At 47.9% G+C, this 16,486-nt stretch overlaps 1 protein-coding gene across 1 annotated transcript in view; it reads left to right on the top strand.

Moving 5' to 3' along the window:
• The window catches only part of LOC129095444 (sodium/potassium/calcium exchanger 3-like), a 58,991-nt gene that overhangs the window by 31,560 nt on the left and 10,945 nt on the right, over positions 1-16,486 (top strand). The window contains exons 6-7 of the mRNA XM_054603878.1: positions 15,121-15,195; positions 15,992-16,076. Coding sequence (XP_054459853.1) covers positions 15,121-15,195; positions 15,992-16,076 — 160 coding nt within the window. The remainder of the gene's footprint in view (positions 1-15,120; positions 15,196-15,991; positions 16,077-16,486) is intronic.

Here is a 16,486-nt window from a genome sequence, read left to right as displayed (position 1 = left end):
TCCTCTCCCCTGCTCCTCTCCCCTGCTCCTCTCCTCTCCTCCCTTTCTGTTTCCGGTGTGAGTGGTGGTGGTGGTGGATGTGTGAGTGGCGCGGAGATTCAAACTGGTTTATGTCCCTGTTCTTTGGTTGTTTCTACTGGTTTTCATCACCTGTCTAATGTGCATGATCAGGTAAGTCTCTAACAGTTTCACTGAGTTGTGTTTGAGTGATCGGTGGTTGTGTCGAGGAGCTTATCGGGAGGAATGGCGTCCTCCGAGACACCTCCTCCGTCGGGCACCGCGCCTCTTGCCGCCGCACCTCTTGCCGCTCCTCTTGCCGCCGCGCTCTTGCCGCAGCGCCTCTTGCCGCTCCGGCGGCTAGCGGACCTGTGGGGGACGCGGGCGCGGTGGCTGGTGTAAATGTAACTGGTGTAACTGGTGTAACTGGCTCACAGTCTGAGGTTAGGGACACGGATGAGGAGGAGGATGAGCAGATATCTGATATCGGAAGTCTCTACCCAAAAACAGGTTGATGTGTTGTTTCTGCAGGAGACACATACTCTGCCATCAGACGATGTAGATTGGGGTTTATGGTGGAATGGGTCGTGTGTCCTCAGCCATGGCACTAACATTAGTGCAGGGGTAGCTGTGCTGTTCAGACCAACTGCTAAAGCAACCATCTTGTCCTCTGCTGAGGTGGTGAAGGGTCGGCTGCTTATTGTCAGGGCAGAAATAGAGAGCTCTATCTTCTGCTTTGTAAACATATATGCCCCAAACCAGGGAACAGGCAGAGTGGCTTTTTTCACCACGCTAGACAACGAGCTTAGGAATTACCAGCAAGATCAACTAGTTCTTGGTGGTGATTTTAACTGCACTTTAGATTTTACCGTAGACAGGACCAGTCAGGAACCCCATCCGCAATCATCACAGAGCCTCAACAGGGTCATCACACACCTGGACCTGTTAGCCGCATGGAGAATAAAACACCCACAATCCAGACAGTACACATGGGTGAGGGTCAGCAACAACAGGGTTAATGCAGCCAGACTAGACAGGATCTACATTTCACACAGTCTCAGCTCCAAATTACTCCACAGCAGTATAACTCCAGTTGGCTTCACTGACCACCACCTCATCACTGTTGATCTGATCATTACACCAGGTCAAAGGGTCAAATCCTACTACAAGCTGCTGCAAGACAGTGTTTTCTGCCAGAGTTTTGAGAACTTTTGGCAGCAGTGGAAAAGCAGGAAAACTGACTTTAGTTCTCTGAAGCTGTGGTGGGAGGTTGGAAAAGCACAAGTTCGTATTTTTTGCCAACAGTACACCTCCCACTCCACTTCCAAGATTAAGGCAGCAGTTCAAAAGCTTGATGCCAGCATCAGGGACATAGAGGAGGGGCTACGCAGGGACTCAGATCCTGCTGCTGGTCAACTGCTGCAGGAGAAGAGGTTGGAGCTGAGCTCCTTCCTGCAGGAGAGGGTGAAGGGAGCACTTGTCAGGGCTCGCTTCCTCCAGCTGAAGGACATGGACGCCCCGAGCTCGTTCTTTTTCAACCTGGAGAGATCGGTGGCACAGAGGAAGCAGATGACCTGCCTAAGGCTTCCTGGAGGCAGGGTGACCACCAGTCCGGGCGAGATGAGGAACCATGCCATGGAGTTCTACGCTGATCTCTTTGGGGCGGAGCAGGGCAGCATGGAGTGTCGGCAGGAGCTCTTGGAAGGGCTTCCTCAGCTCAGCCCGGAGGAGAGAGCTGCTCTGGATTGTGAGCTGACTCTGGAGGATCTGACAGCTGCTGTAAACCAGATGGCATCGGGAAGGGCACCAGGGTTTGATGGCCTATCCGCTGACTTCTTCAAACGTTTCTGGAGTACCCTTGGACCTGATTTGTATTGTGTTTTAACAGAGTGTTTCAGAGCAGGCTCACTTCCTGTCTCCTGTCAGCGAGCAGTTCTTTCCCTGTTGCCAAAGAAAGGAGACTTGGCTTTACTTAAGAACTGGAGGCCAGTAGCCCTCCTCTGTACAGACTATAAGGTGCTTTCCAGAGCCTTATCAAATAGACTGAAGGACATCCTGGACTTGGTTGTAAATCCAGACCAGACTTATTGTGTACCCGGCAGGACAATTATGGACAACATTTTCCTCATGAGAGACACTTTGGACTTGTGTGTGAATGATAGTGTAAATTTTGGGATTGTGTCTCTGGATCAAGAGAAAGCTTTTGATAGGGTGGATCACTCTTATTTGTTTTCTGCACTTAAGGCTTTTGGTTTTGGTGATGGTTTTATGGCTTGGGTTGCCTTATTGTGCAGTGGTGCTCAGTGTTTGGTGAAGACAGGGGCAGGGCTGAGTCGGCCAATCCCTGTACAGCGAGGGATAAGACAGGGTTGTCCTATTTCAGGTCAACTCTATAGCTTAGCCATTGAGCCCTTGCTGTGCAGGTTGAGAGGTCGGCTCAGTGGTCTCTCACTGCCGGGGTCCTCCAGTCATGACCGTCCTCCTACTGTATCTGCTTATGCAGACGATGTATGTGTTTTTGTCTCCAGTCAGGAGGACATTCATTGTTTACAGGACACCTTGTCCTCTTACGAAAAGGCCTCATCAGCACGGGTGAACTGGGCTAAGAGTGAGGCTTTGTTGGTAGGACGGTGGAGGGAACAGGCAGTGCCCAGTCTGCCTGGTGGACTTGAGTGGGGAAAAGAGGGATTGAAAGTGCTGGGAGTGTTTTTAGGCACTGAGGGCTTCCAAGCTAAGAACTGGGAGGGAGGGAAGGAGAAAGTGTGCGCTCCAGTTGTCGTATAGAGGAAGGGTTCTGGTGGCCAATAACTTAGTCGCCTCGACTCTTTGGCACAGACTTATCGCTCTGACGCCACCAAGGGGCCTGATGGAAGACATACAAAGAGCCATCGTGGACTTTTTCTGGTCTGGCCGGCACTGGGTCCGAGCAGCAGCTCTGTACCTGCCGGTTGATGAAGGCGGCCAAGGGCTGATTGACATCCAGTCAAAAATTGTCTCTTTCAGACTCCGGACAGCTCAAAAAAGTACAACTGTGGCCCAAGCTGGCTCGACACAGCTCGACTGCTGCTGAGGAGAGCCGGGCGGTTTGGCTACGACAAGCAGCTGTTCCTCCTGCAACTGGAGAACCTGGACCCCACTGGACTTACACCTTTTTACAGCTCCGTACTGCAGGCATGGCAGATATTCAAAACCAAACGCGCCACCATTGAGGTTCCTGGAATGTGGTTGTTTGAGGAGCCTTTGTTCTTTAACACCTTTCTAAAGGCCAAAACACTGCAATCTGCCAGCCTGCGAGCCGGTCTCAGAGAGGCTGGCTGCACCAAACTGGGCCATCTGTTAAAGATGACAGCGACATCGGTGGACAACCTGAGAGGAAGCAGCAACATCACCTCAGTCAGGCTGATCAACAGAGTAGTGGAGGAAGTCTGTGCCGCCCTGTCGGTAGCCCAGAGAGCGTTTGTCGTGAACCAGACTCTGTGTGATCAGTGGTATGACGGCTTTGAGTACTGTTTCCCCTCTCTGACAATCACCCCCTCTGTGGAGGAGTGGCAGGAAGGAGAAAATCAGTTGCTCACTTTTACAACCCCACACCTGGACAAATTTCAGGACTTGGGAAAAAAAGCCGTCTACCAGACCTGCGTCAAGGTTCAGAACTTGCGCTCTTTGGCAGGGATGAAGGAGTCGAGGTGGACTGAGTTTTTGGTCCAGAGTTTTCCCCGAAAGGCAGCTGGCGGTCTCTGTACAAGCTGCCCGTTGAGAAGCGGACAGCAGACCTCCAGTGGAGGGTTGTACACGGAGCGATAGCTACGAACAGATACAGAGCGCACCTTGATCCTGAGCTGGGGGGTGTTACAGAGAACCTTGATCCTGAGCTGGGGGAGGGGTGTTTGTTCTGCTCTCAGAGCGAAAATCTTGTACATCTATTTGTTCAGTGTCCTCGATTGTCAGCTATGTTTGAACTTTTAAAAAGGATGTTCCAGGGTCTCGGGGAGATGTTTTCTGTTCGTTTGTTCATTTTTGGTCCGCAGTATTCTGCAAAGAGGAAACACACACATACTTTGGTGAACTTTTTATCTGGTGTCTCTAAGTTGGCCATCTGGCTGACACGGAGGAACCGGGCTCAGAGTGTTGGCAGTGTGGAGCTGGTTCCGGTTCTGAAGGGGCTGCTGAAGGCCCGACTCAGGGTGGAACATACGTACTACCACATGATGGACAATGTGACGGCCTTCTGCCGCATTTGGGCTGTTGGGGGGGGGGGGGGTTAACGCTCCGTGGGGGAGGAGGGAGAGCTGATCATTAATTTGTGATCAGTTTAACCTTTTTCTATTTCCTGTACTTTATGAGTTGTTTAATTTATTTTATTTTGTCCAATGCAGTGATATAGTGTTTCCCTGCAATGAAACAATAAAGGGACTTTAAAAACCAAACCTCCTCTCCCCTGCTCCTCTCCTCTCCCCTGCTCCTCTCCTCTCCTCCCTTTCCGTTTCCGGTGTGAGTGGTGGTGGTGGTGGATGTGTGAGTGGCACGGAGATTCAAACTGGTTTATGTCCCTGTTCTTTGGTTGTTTCTACTGGTTTTCATCACCTGTCTAATGTGCATGATCAGGTAAGTCTCTTTAACAGTTTCACTGAGTTGTGTTTGAGTGATCGGTGGTTGTGTCGAGGAGCTTGTTGGGAGGAATGGCGTCCTCCGAGACGCCTCCTCCGTCTATCCGGCAGGGAGTGCGGATAGTCCCGCCGGAGAGCAGCGTCTCTGTGGAGGAGGTGTTGCTGAGAGCAGCGTCTCTGTGGAGGAGGTGTTGATAACAGCGTCACTATAGAGGAGGTGTTGTTGATAACAGTGTCACTATAGAGGAGGTGTTGTTGATAACAGCGTCACTGTGGAGGAGGTGTTGTTGATAACAGTGTCACTATAGAGGAGGTGTTGCTGATAACAGTGTCACTATAGAGGAGGTGTTGTTGATAGCAGTGTCACTGTGGAGGAGGTGTTGTTGATAGCAGCGTCTCTGTGGAGGAGGTGCTGCTGGCTGTCGGGGAGCAGGTAGGACACGATAAACTCTGCTTTGCATCCAGAATGAACAAAGCGGTGGTGGTGTTCCTGAAGGACGTGTCTGGTGTGTATCAGCTGGTAGAGAGCGGAGTGGTCATCAGGGACACGTTGGTGCAGGTGTCCCCGCTGTCAGCTCCCTCCACACGGATCACCGTATCAGGTGTTCCTCCGTTCATCCCCAACGAGTCGTTAGAGAACGAGCTGCCTAGGTTTGGCAAGTTTGCCAGTGGTTTAAAAACGGTGAGTCTGGGATGTAAAGATCCCAAACTGAAGCACGTCCAGTCTCTGAGGCGGCAGGTCTTCATGTTTCTGGACTCCCCGTCACAGACACTGGAGGTGTCCTTCAGAGTGAAGCACGGTGACGGCTCCTACATGCTGTATGCCAGCTCAGGACAGCTCAGGTGTTTTGAGTGTGGAGATGTTGGACACAAACGGGTTGCATGTCCGCATAAAAAGCAGGCCGGCTCTGCTGACGCTGCCGCGGGCACCACGCCTCTTGCCGCTCCGGCGGCTAGCGGACCTGTGGGGGACGCGGACGCGGTGGCTGGTGCAACTGGTGTAACTGTAACTGGTGTAACTGTAACTGGTGTAACTGACTCACAGTCTGAGGTTAGGGACACGGATGAGGAGGAGGAGGATGAGCAGAGCCAAGCTGAGGAACAACAGGCTTCTGTTGCTGCAGAGAACAGGGAATCTCAGTCTGCAGACACTGAAGCACAACCCCAGCCAGCAGAAAACGTGGAAGAAGCAGCTTCCACAAGTCTCACTGTGAGCACCAATGAGAAACAGGGTGTTTCTAACAGCCAGGTGTCATGTGGAGAAAACATGGATTATGACTCTGAGTCAGACACAATATCTATCAGCGGAACTCCCAACAGAAACACAGATCTATACTCCCTAGAAGACATTAATTACTTTCTTGATGAAACATTCAAAAAGTCTGTCAGAGTGACTACTTCAGCCACACAACCAAGTTCATAAGGTCTGTTGATGTACTTAAAAGACTGGTAGGTTTCCATCTCTTGGATGAGAGGAAACGTTTCCGCCTCAAAAAACATATAACGGGTCTTAGAAAAACACAAAAAGGAAAAACTGTTAGAACGACTAAGAAGTAAAATGATCATGTATATCACGGTGTTTTGTTTTCTGAACTGCTCTCTGCTTGATACAATTTGTCTGTTTCTCCTCTCTGACTTCTCCATGCAAAGCCTCAAAATCGGTTCTTTAAACATCAACGGTGGGAGAGATAGGAACAAAAGAGCTCTGATATCGGAAGTCTCTACCCAAAAACAGGTTGATGTGTTGTTTCTGCAGGAGACACATACTCTGCCATCAGACGATGTAGATTGGGGTTTATGGTGGAATGGGTCGTGTGTCCTCAGCCATGGCACTAACATTAGTGCAGGGGTAGCTGTGCTGTTCAGACCAACTGCTAAAGCAACCATCTTGTCCTCTGCTGAGGTGGTGAAGGGTCGGCTGCTTATTGTCAGGGCAGAAATAGAGAGCTCTATCTTCTGCTTTGTAAACATATATGCCCCAAACCAGGGAACAGGCAGAGTGGCTTTTTTCACCACGCTAGACAACGAGCTTAGGAATTACCAGCAAGATCAACTAGTTCTTGGTGGTGATTTTAACTGTACTTTAGATTTTACCGTAGACAGGACCAGTCAGGAACCCCATCCGCAATCATCACAGAGCCTCAACAGGGTCATCACACACCTGGACCTGTTAGCCGCATGGAGAATAAAACACCCACAATCCAGACAGTACACATGGGTGAGGGTCAGCAACAACAGGGTTAATGCAGCCAGACTAGACAGGATCTACATTTCACACAGTCTCAGCTCCAGATTACTCCACAGCAGTATAACTCCAGTTGGCTTCACTGACCACCACCTCATCACTGTTGATCTGATCATTACACCATGTGGTGGCCACAGCACCACAATGAAAGGTGTAACACACTCACTCACATCATAGTTATTTTAATTTGCAGTCACTTAAAAGTACATGAAAACACTATCAGTTTGTTTGGTTTAAAATAACTTTATTAGCACCTTGGACATTACATTGTTTTCTAGAGTATCACACACGTTTAGATTACTTTGGTTTGTCATCTTTCTACTTGGTTGATTAAGTTGTATTAATGAATTTCTCTTTGTTTTGAGTTACCTGGCTGCTGAGTTCCCCTTCCTGGTCTAACAAAAGATGGGGCTGAGGGTGGAGCCTGGTTTTATGCAGAGGCCTGAGCCAAGGACCAGACCAAGAGCTCTGACATCATGGGGGGGATATGGGCATTTTTGTTACCTTTTTAGGTTTTGTCTGTGTTTTCCTCCCCTGTATGCTTTTGTTGGTTAGGTCAGCCAGTATATAAGTTTCCCCCAGTTTCATTCTGGGGGCCGGTGAATGGAGTTAATGTCTTGTTTTGTTAGGCTTAGTCCTTAATAGTCCTTAATTATGTTTTGTTGACTTCCTTTTTGGGGCCCTATAACTCTGTTAACTAATTTATTTGTATATGATTGTTTTTGAATAAGTTTTGGGAAAATAAACCCATTTTTGAATTAGAAACCTGTTTCCTTGTGTCTTGACTGCTTGGTCCACGACACACCAGGTCAAAGGGTCAAATCCTACTACAAGCTGCTGCAAGACAGTGTTTTCTGCCAGAGTTTTGAGAACTTTTGGCAGCAGTGGAAAAGCAGGAAAACTGACTTTAGTTCTCTGAAGCTGTGGTGGGAGGTTGGAAAAGCACAAGTTCGTGTTTTTTGCCAACAGTACACCTCCCACTCCACTTCCAAGATTAAGGCAGCAGTTCAAAAGCTTGAGGCCAGCATCAGGGACATAGAGGAGGGACTACGCAGGGACTCAGATCCTGCTGCTGGTCAACTGCTGCAGGAGAAGAGGTTAGAGCTGAGCTCCTTCCTGCAGGAGAGGGTGAAGGGAGCACTTGTCAGGGCTCGCTTCCTCCAGCTGAAGGACATGGACGCCCCGAGCTCGTTCTTTTTCAACCTGGAGAGATCGGTGGCACAGAGGAAGCAGATGACCTGCCTAAGGCTTCCTGGAGGCAGGGTGACCACCAGTCCGGGCGAGATGAGGAACCATGCCATGGAGTTCTACGCTGATCTCTTTGGGGCGGAACAGTGCAGCATGGAGTGTCGGCAGGAGCTCTTGGAAGGGCTTCCTCAGCTCAGCCCAGAGGAGAGAGCTGCTCTGGATTGTGAGCTGACTCTGGAGGATCTGACAGCTGCTGTCAACCAGATGGCATCGGGAAGGGCACCAGGGATTGATGGCCTATCCGCTGACTTCTTCAAACGTTTCTGGAGTACCCTTGGACCTGATTTATATTGTGTTTTAACAGAGTGTTTCAGAGCAGGCTCACTTCCTGTCTCCTGTCAGCGAGCAGTTCTTTCCCTGTTGCCAAAGAAAGGAGACTTGGCTTTACTTAAAAACTGGAGGCCAGTAGCCCTCCTTTGTACAGACTATAAGGTGCTTTCCAGAGCCTTATCAAATAGACTGAAGGACATCCTGGACTTGGTTGTAAATCCAGACCAGACTTATTGTGTACCCGGCAGGACAATTATGGACAACATTTTCCTCATGAGAGACACTTTGGACTTGTGTGTGAATGATAGTGTAAATTTTGGGATTGTGTCTCTGGATCAAGAGAAAGCTTTTGATAGGGTGGATCACTCTTATTTGTTTTCTGCACTTAGGGCTTTCTGTTTTGGTGATGGTTTTATGGCTTGGGTTGCCTTATTGTACAGTGGTGCTCAGTGTTTGGTGAAGACAGGGGCAGGGCTGAGTCGGCCAATCCCTGTACAGCGAGGGATAAGACAGGGCTGTCCTATTTCAGGTCAACTCTATAGCTTAGCCATTGAGCCCTTGCTGTGCAGGTTGAGAGGTCGGCTCAGTGGTCTCTCACTGCCGGGGTCCTCCAGTCATGACCGTCCTCCTACTGTATCTGCTTATGCAGACGATGTATGTGTTTTTGTCTCCAGTCAGGAGGACATTCATTGTTTACAGGACACCTTGTCCTCTTACGAAAAGGCCTCATCAGCACGGGTGAACTGGGCTAAGAGTGAGGCTTTGTTGGTAGGACGGTGGAGGGAACAGGCAGTGCCCAGTCTGCCTGGTGGACTTGAGTGGGGAAAAGAGGGATTGAAAGTGCTGGGAGTGTTTTTAGGCACTGAGGGCTTCCAAGCTAAGAACTGGGAGGGAGTGAAGGAGAAAGTGTGCGCTCGGTTGTCTAAATGGAAATGGTTGCTACCCCAGTTGTCGTATAGAGGAAGGGTTCTGGTGGCCAATAACTTAGTCGCCTCGACTCTTTGGCACAGACTTATCGCTCTGACGCCACCAAGGGGCCTGATGGAAGACATACAAAGTGCCATCGTGGACTTTTTCTGGTCTGGCCGGCACTGGGTCCGAGCAGCAGCTCTGTACCTGCCGGTTGATGAAGGCGGCCAAGGGCTGATTGACATCCAGTCAAAAATTGCCTCTTTCAGACTCCGGACAGCTCAAAGAGTTCTGTACAACTGTGGCCCAAGCTGGCTTGACACAGCTTGACTGCTGCTGAGGAGAGCCGGGCGGTTGGGCTACGACAAGCAGCTGTTCCTCCTGCAACTGGAGAACCTGGACCCCACTGGACTTACACCTTTTTACAGCTCCGTACTGCAGGCATGGCAGATACTCAAAACCAAACGCGCCACCATTGAGGTTCCTGGAATGTGGTTGTTTGAGGAGCCTTTGTTCTTTAACACCTTTCTAAAGGCCAAAACACTGCAATCTGCCAGCCTGCAAGCCCGTCTCAGAGAGGGTGGCTGCACCAAACTGGGCCATCTGTTAAAGATGACAGCGACATCGGTGGACAACCTGAGAGGAAGCAGCAACATCACCTCAGTCAGGCTGATCAACAGAGTGGTGGAGGAAGTCTGTGCCGCCCTGTCGGTATCCCAGAGAGCGTTTGTCGTGGACCGGACTCTGTGTGATCAGTGGTATGACGGTTTTGAGTACTGTTTCCCCTCTCTGACAATCACCCCCTCTGTGGAGGAGTGGCAGGAAGGAGAAAATCAGTTGCTCACTTTTACAACCCCACACCTGGACAAATTTCAGGACTTGGGGAAAAAAAGCCGTCTACCAGACCTGCGTCAAGGTTCGGAACTTGCGCTCTTTGGCAGGGATGAAGGAGTCGAGGTGGACTGAGTTTTTTGGTCCAGAGTTTTCCCCGAAAGGCAGCTGGCGGTCTCTGTACAAGCTGCCCGTTGAGAAGCGGACAGCAGACCTCCAGTGGAGAGTTGTACACGGAGCGATAGCTACGAACAGATACAGAGCGCACCTTGATCCTGAGCTGGGGGGGGGGGTGTTTGTTCTGCTCTCAGAGTGAAAGTCTTGTACATTTATTTGTTCAGTGTCCTCGACTGTCAGCTATGTTTGAACTTTTAAAAAGGTGGTTCCAGGGTCTCGGGGAGGTGTTCTCTGTTCGTTTGTTCATCTTTGGTCCGCAGTATACTGCAAAGAGGAAACACACACATACTTTGGTGAACTTTTTATCTGGTGTCTCTAAGTTGGCCATCTGGCTGACACGGAGGAACCGGGCTCAGAGTGTTGGCAGTGTGGAGCTGGTTCCGGTTCTGAAGGGGCTGCTGAAGGCCCGACTCAGGGTGGAACATACTTACTACCACATGATGGACAATGTGACGGCCTTCTGCCGCATTTGGGCTGTTGGGGGGTTTTATGCTCCGTGGGGGAGGAGGGAGAGCTGATCATTAATTTGTGATCAGTTTAACCTTTTTCTATTTCCTGTACTTTATGAGTTGTTTAAATTTATTTTATTTTGTCCAATGCAGTGATATAGTGTTTCCCTGCAATGAAACAATAAACTTTAAAGGGACTTTAAAAACCAAAAACCTCCTCTCCCCTGCTCCTCTCCTCTCCCCTCCTCTCTCCCTCTCCTCTCTCCCTCCCTTTCAGTTTCCGGTGTGAGTGGTGGTGGTGGTGGATGTGTGAGTGGCGCGGAGATTCAAACTGGTTTATGTCCCTGTTCTTTGGTTGTTTCTACTGGTTTTCATCACCTGTCTAATGTGCATGATCAGGTAAGTCTCTAACAGTTTCACTGAGTTGTGTTTGAGTGATCGGTGGTTGTGTCGAGGAGCTTGTTGGGAGGAATGGCGTCCTCCGAGACGCCTCCTCCGTCTATCCGGCAGGGAGTGCGGATAGTCCCGCCGGAGAGCAACGTCTCTGTGGAGGAGGTGTTGTTGATAACAGTGTCACTATAGAGGAGGTGTTGTTGATAACAGCGTCACTGTGGAGGTGTTGTTCAATTCAATTCAATTCAGTTTATTTTGTATAGCCCAGAATCACAAATTACAAATTTGCCTCAGAGGGCTTTACAATCTGTGCACATGCGACATCCTCTGTCCTTCCCTCACATCGGCACAGGAAAAACTCCCCTAAAAAACCCCTTTAACAGGGAGAAAAAAGGAAGAAACCTATGGGAGAACGACAGAGGAGGGATCCTTCTCCCAGGATGGACAGAATGCAATAGATGTCATGTGAACAGAATGACCAGCATAACAGTTCTTAGATACAACACATTCAATGTATATGACATAAATGATTCATATAATAAGACTACTTATAATAACAGCAGCAATTATTACAGTAGAATTATAGCCATGAAAATAGGGATAGTAATGTGACTAATAATAATAATAATCGAAGTAGCAGTGGGTGTCAGTCGGCTCACAGCAGGAGGCACGACTACGGTCCAGGTACCACAACGATTCATGGAAACCTGCAGAACGAGAAAGCAAAAGGGCTTCAGGGTGGGAGTAAAGCTAAAATGCTTAATGGTACAGGTAATAGTAATAGTAATGTGACTAGTAATAATAATAATGGTGGTAGCAGTCGGTGTCAGCAGGGCCGTAGCAGGATGCACATCCACGGTCCAGGTACAGCCACGATTTATAGAAGCCTGCGAAGCGAGAAAGCACAAAGACTCCAGGGTAGAAGTAAGTCAATAAGCGTAATAGTACAGGCAATAATAATAGTAATGTGACTAATAATGATAGTGGTAGTAGTAGTGGGTGTCAGCAGGGCCTCAGTAGGTGGCACGATGACAGTCCAAATATAACCCCGATTCCTGGGAACCTGCGAGGCGAGAAAGCACAAGAACTCCGGGGAAGAAGCAAAATCAGTAATGTGCATAAATAGGAGATTAATACATAAAGAAGGAGGGAGAGAAGAGGAGAGAGGAGCTCAGCGTATCCTAGGTAGTCCCCCGGCTGTCTAGGCATATAGCAGCATATCTAGGGGCTGGACCAAGGCGAACCTGAACCAGCCCTAACTATAAGCGCTATCAAAAAGGAAGGTCTTAAGCCTGCTCTTGAAAGTGGTGAGTGTGTCTGCCCCCGGACTGAAACTGGAACCTGGTTCCACAGAAGAGGAGCCTGATAACTGAAGGCTCTGGCTCCCATCCTACTTTTATATACTCTAGGAACCACAAGTAACCCTGCATTGATTGAGCGTAGCTCTCTAGTTGGGTAATATGGAACTATAAGTTCCTTAAGATAAGACGGTGCCTGACCAGTTAGAGCTTTGTAGGTAAGTAAAATAATTTTAAATTCTATTCTTGATTTAACAGGGAGCCAGTGCAGAGAAGCTAATACTGGAGTAATATGATCTCTTTTCTTAGTATGTTGTTGATAACAGTGTCACTATAGAGGAGGTGTTGCTGATAACAGTGTCACTATAGAGGAGGTGTTGTTGATAGCAGTGTCACTGTGGAGGAGGTGTTGTTGATAGCAGCGTCTCTGTGGAGGAGGTGCTGCTGGCTGTCGGGGAGCAGGTAGGACACGATAAACTCTGCTTTGCATCCAGAATGAACAAAGCGGTGGTGGTGTTCCTGAAGGACGTGTCTGGTGTGTATCAGCTGGTAGAGAGCGGAGTGGTCATCAGGGACACGTTGGTGCAGGTGTCCCCGCTGTCAGCTCCCTCCACACGGATCACCGTATCAGGTGTTCCTCCGTTCATCCCCAACGAGTCGTTAGAGAACGAGCTGCCTAGGTTTGGCAAGTTTGCCAGTGGTTTAAAAACGGTGAGTCTGGGATGTAAAGATCCCAAACTGAAGCACGTTCAGTCTCTGAGGCGGCAGGTCTTCATGTTTCTGGACTCCCCGTCACAGACACTGGAGGTGTCCTTCAGAGTGAAGCACGGTGACGGCTCCTACATGCTGTATGCCAGCTCAGGTGTTTTTGAGTGTGGAGATGTTGGACACAAACGGGTTGCATGTCCGCATAAAAAGCAGGCCGGCTCTGCTGACGCTGACGCGGGCACCGCGCCTCTTGCCGCTCCGGCTGGTGCAACTGGTGTAACTGGTGTAACTGTAACTGGTGTAACTGACTCACAGTCTGAGGTTAGGGACACGGATGAGGAGGAGGAAGATGAGCAGAGCCAAGCTGAGGAACAACAGGCTTCTGTTGCTGCAGAGAACAGGGAATCTCAGTCTGCAGACACTGAAGCACAACCCCAGCCAGCAGAAAACGTGGAAGAAGCAGCTTCCACAAGTCTCACTGTGAGCACCAATGAGAAACAGGGTGTTTCTAACAGCCAGGTGTCATGTGGAGAAAACATGGATTATGACTCTGAGTCAGACACAATATCTATCAGCGGAACTCCCAACAGAAACACAGATCTATACTCCCTAGAAGACATTAATTACTTTCTTGATGAAACATTCAAAAAGTCTGTCAAAGTGAGTGACACTTATTTCAGTGACATAACCAAGTTCATAAGGTCTGTTGATGTACTTAAAAGACTGGTAGGTTTCCATCTCTTGGATGAGAGGAAACGTTTCCGCCTCAAAAAACATATAACGGGTCTCAGAAAAACACAAAAAGGGAAAACTGTTAGAACGACTAAAAAGTAAAATGATCATGTATCTCACGGTGTTTTCTTCTCTGTACTGTTCTCTGCATTTTGTCTGTTTCTCCTCTCTGGCTTCTCCATGCAGAGCCTTAAAATCAGGTCTTTAAACATAAACGGTGGGAGAGATAGGAACAAAAGAGTTCTGATATCTGAAGTCTCTACCCAACACACCCACTGTTGATAGGCTCGAACATTCACACATTTCAAAACTATGCAAACTAAGTATAAAGGTAAAACTAAACATTTACCTGAACCCTTCCAGATGTTGTCTAAAATGAATAAAAGTAATATGACTTTATAATATAATTTTATGTGTCACATGTTGTTCTGTAACTTGATCCCAGAGTGTCATTCCATGTTTCTTCATGGCAGAAGCCATATCCATCCTTTAGTAGGCCAGCATGTGCAAATCAGAAAACTAACTTCCCCATTTAAAAATGTACATAGTTATGTTTTTTTATATGCCTGATTTGTTAGTGCACTGCACTGTTTTTTCATGGGATTATATATTTGAGTGTTTAGCTTTAAATGACTCGAATCATTTTTCATGATAATGGACATCAAACTTTAATGTAGCAGTTAGAGCTTCCATCAGGGTACGAAGACGTTTGTTCAGAGGAGAATGAATGTAAGAGAAGACATGGGAGGAGGAAATATCAGTGTACTTATACTGTACAATATCATACCATATGTTTAAATCATATCAGGTCACATGGTCATACTTCATGGATCCCTGTAACATGTTTTCCTCTCTGTCTTCCTCTCTCTCTCTCTGTCTCTCCGTGTCTCTGTCTCTCTCCCCCTCTCTCTCTCTCTCTCTCTCTCTCTCTGTGTCTCTGTCTCTCTCTCTCCCTCTCTCTCTGTGTCTCTGTCTCTCTCTCTCCCTCTCTGTCTCTCTCTCTGTGTGTCTCTGTCTATCTCTCCCCCTCTCTCTCTCTCTCCTCTCTCTCTCCCTCTCTGTCTCTCTCTCTCCATGTCTCTGTCTCTCTCTCCCCCTCTCTCCCTCTCTCTGTTTCTCTCCCCCTCTCTCCCTCTCTCTGTGTCTCTCTCCCTCTCTCTGTGTCTCTGTCTCTCTCCCTCTTGCTCTCTCCATCTCGCTCTCTGTGTCTCTGTCTCTCTCTGTCTCTCTCTCTCCCTCTCTCTTTCTCTCTACAGACCATTTACGTGTTCTGTGCCCTGGCCCTCGTTTGTGATGACTACTTCGTCCCCTCGCTGGAGAAGTTGTGTGAGGTATGAATGGGATGTTCTAATAGTCCTTTTGACTTCATTTCAAATCTTAAATATTAATACATAACATTAAATATGAAATAGGGAATTAGCCACAAAAAGAGCATGCAGGTGTTATTGAATAAAGGGACAGTAGTGATGAGGTTCTCCATAGTCAGTGTTTTACTGCAGTAGATAGAACAAAGCAATGTTCTGCTGTGGACGTATTTAGACACTAAAATAATCTATATCAGTTTAGGTGTACGGTCATGTTCACCACTCACAACACTAATCTACTTCATCAGGGCTGTGTGAGTCATGATGATGATATACTGCCATATATCAAACATCAGAACATGCAGCCACATCTGCAGGTACACATGTAGAAGACATCAGTCACAAATCATACATGTTCTCTAATAAACGTTTCTTTTCTTGTCTCCCAGGCTTTCTTCAAGACAGCTGAATACTTATCTGTTAATATGTATATCTTGTATCTAAACATATTCCTGTTTCTATCTTAATAAACAACGTGATACTGGCTCCCAGTAAAAAGGAGAGTTGAATAAAAATAGAAATATTTATTGTTGGGCAAATCTAGTTTCCTTCTTTGGGACCGACTGGCCGTCAGGTTCTGACATTGACTGATGAACTCCCAGGTTCACAGTGTGTTAACACAGTGGGCCATACGCAGGCTTTAGGAGATCAGTATGATCAGCCAAGGCTCAGGGTTAGAGTTAGGTTCACAAATTTCTAATGGCAGCGGTTGTTTCCTGTTAAACATGAGCTTTTTATTTTGTCTCTCACTTGTTTCTTGCAGCGCCTCCAGCTCAGCGAGGACGTAGCAGGTGCTACCTTCATGGCTGCTGGCAGCTCGGCTCCTGAGCTCTTCACATCCATCATAGGTATTTACCACAAGCACCCAACCATAACACTGGAGCTGCGTTAGGGAGGAAACATGCATGTCTTTTAATGGATACTTTACAGTTTGATCCAAAGACACGAGCAGTAAACACACATGGCTTTCAGTATCATCCATTGTTTATTTAGGGGAGCTTTGTTACAGCAGAAACAACATTCATACAGGCCAGAAGAATATATAGCAACAACAACAACAATAGAAACGATAAAATGTAGAGATGTGAAATGTAAACAATGAATAACACCCATGTCTGTGAATGAACCACAACATGTAGCATTCACTTAAAGAGATCAACACATACCTGTCTAATTACAATATCTCCTCTAATATGAGAAAACTAAATGCTATTTTACCAACCTCATTATTGATCTAAGCAGTTTCAAGGTATTCACT

This window comes from Anoplopoma fimbria, chromosome 9, assembly GCF_027596085.1.
Source record: "Anoplopoma fimbria isolate UVic2021 breed Golden Eagle Sablefish chromosome 9, Afim_UVic_2022, whole genome shotgun sequence".
NCBI classification, from domain to species: Eukaryota; Metazoa; Chordata; class Actinopteri; order Perciformes; family Anoplopomatidae; genus Anoplopoma; species Anoplopoma fimbria.
Note: the sequence above shows the minus strand (reverse complement) of the source record. Positions and strands in the feature narration are given on the sequence as shown.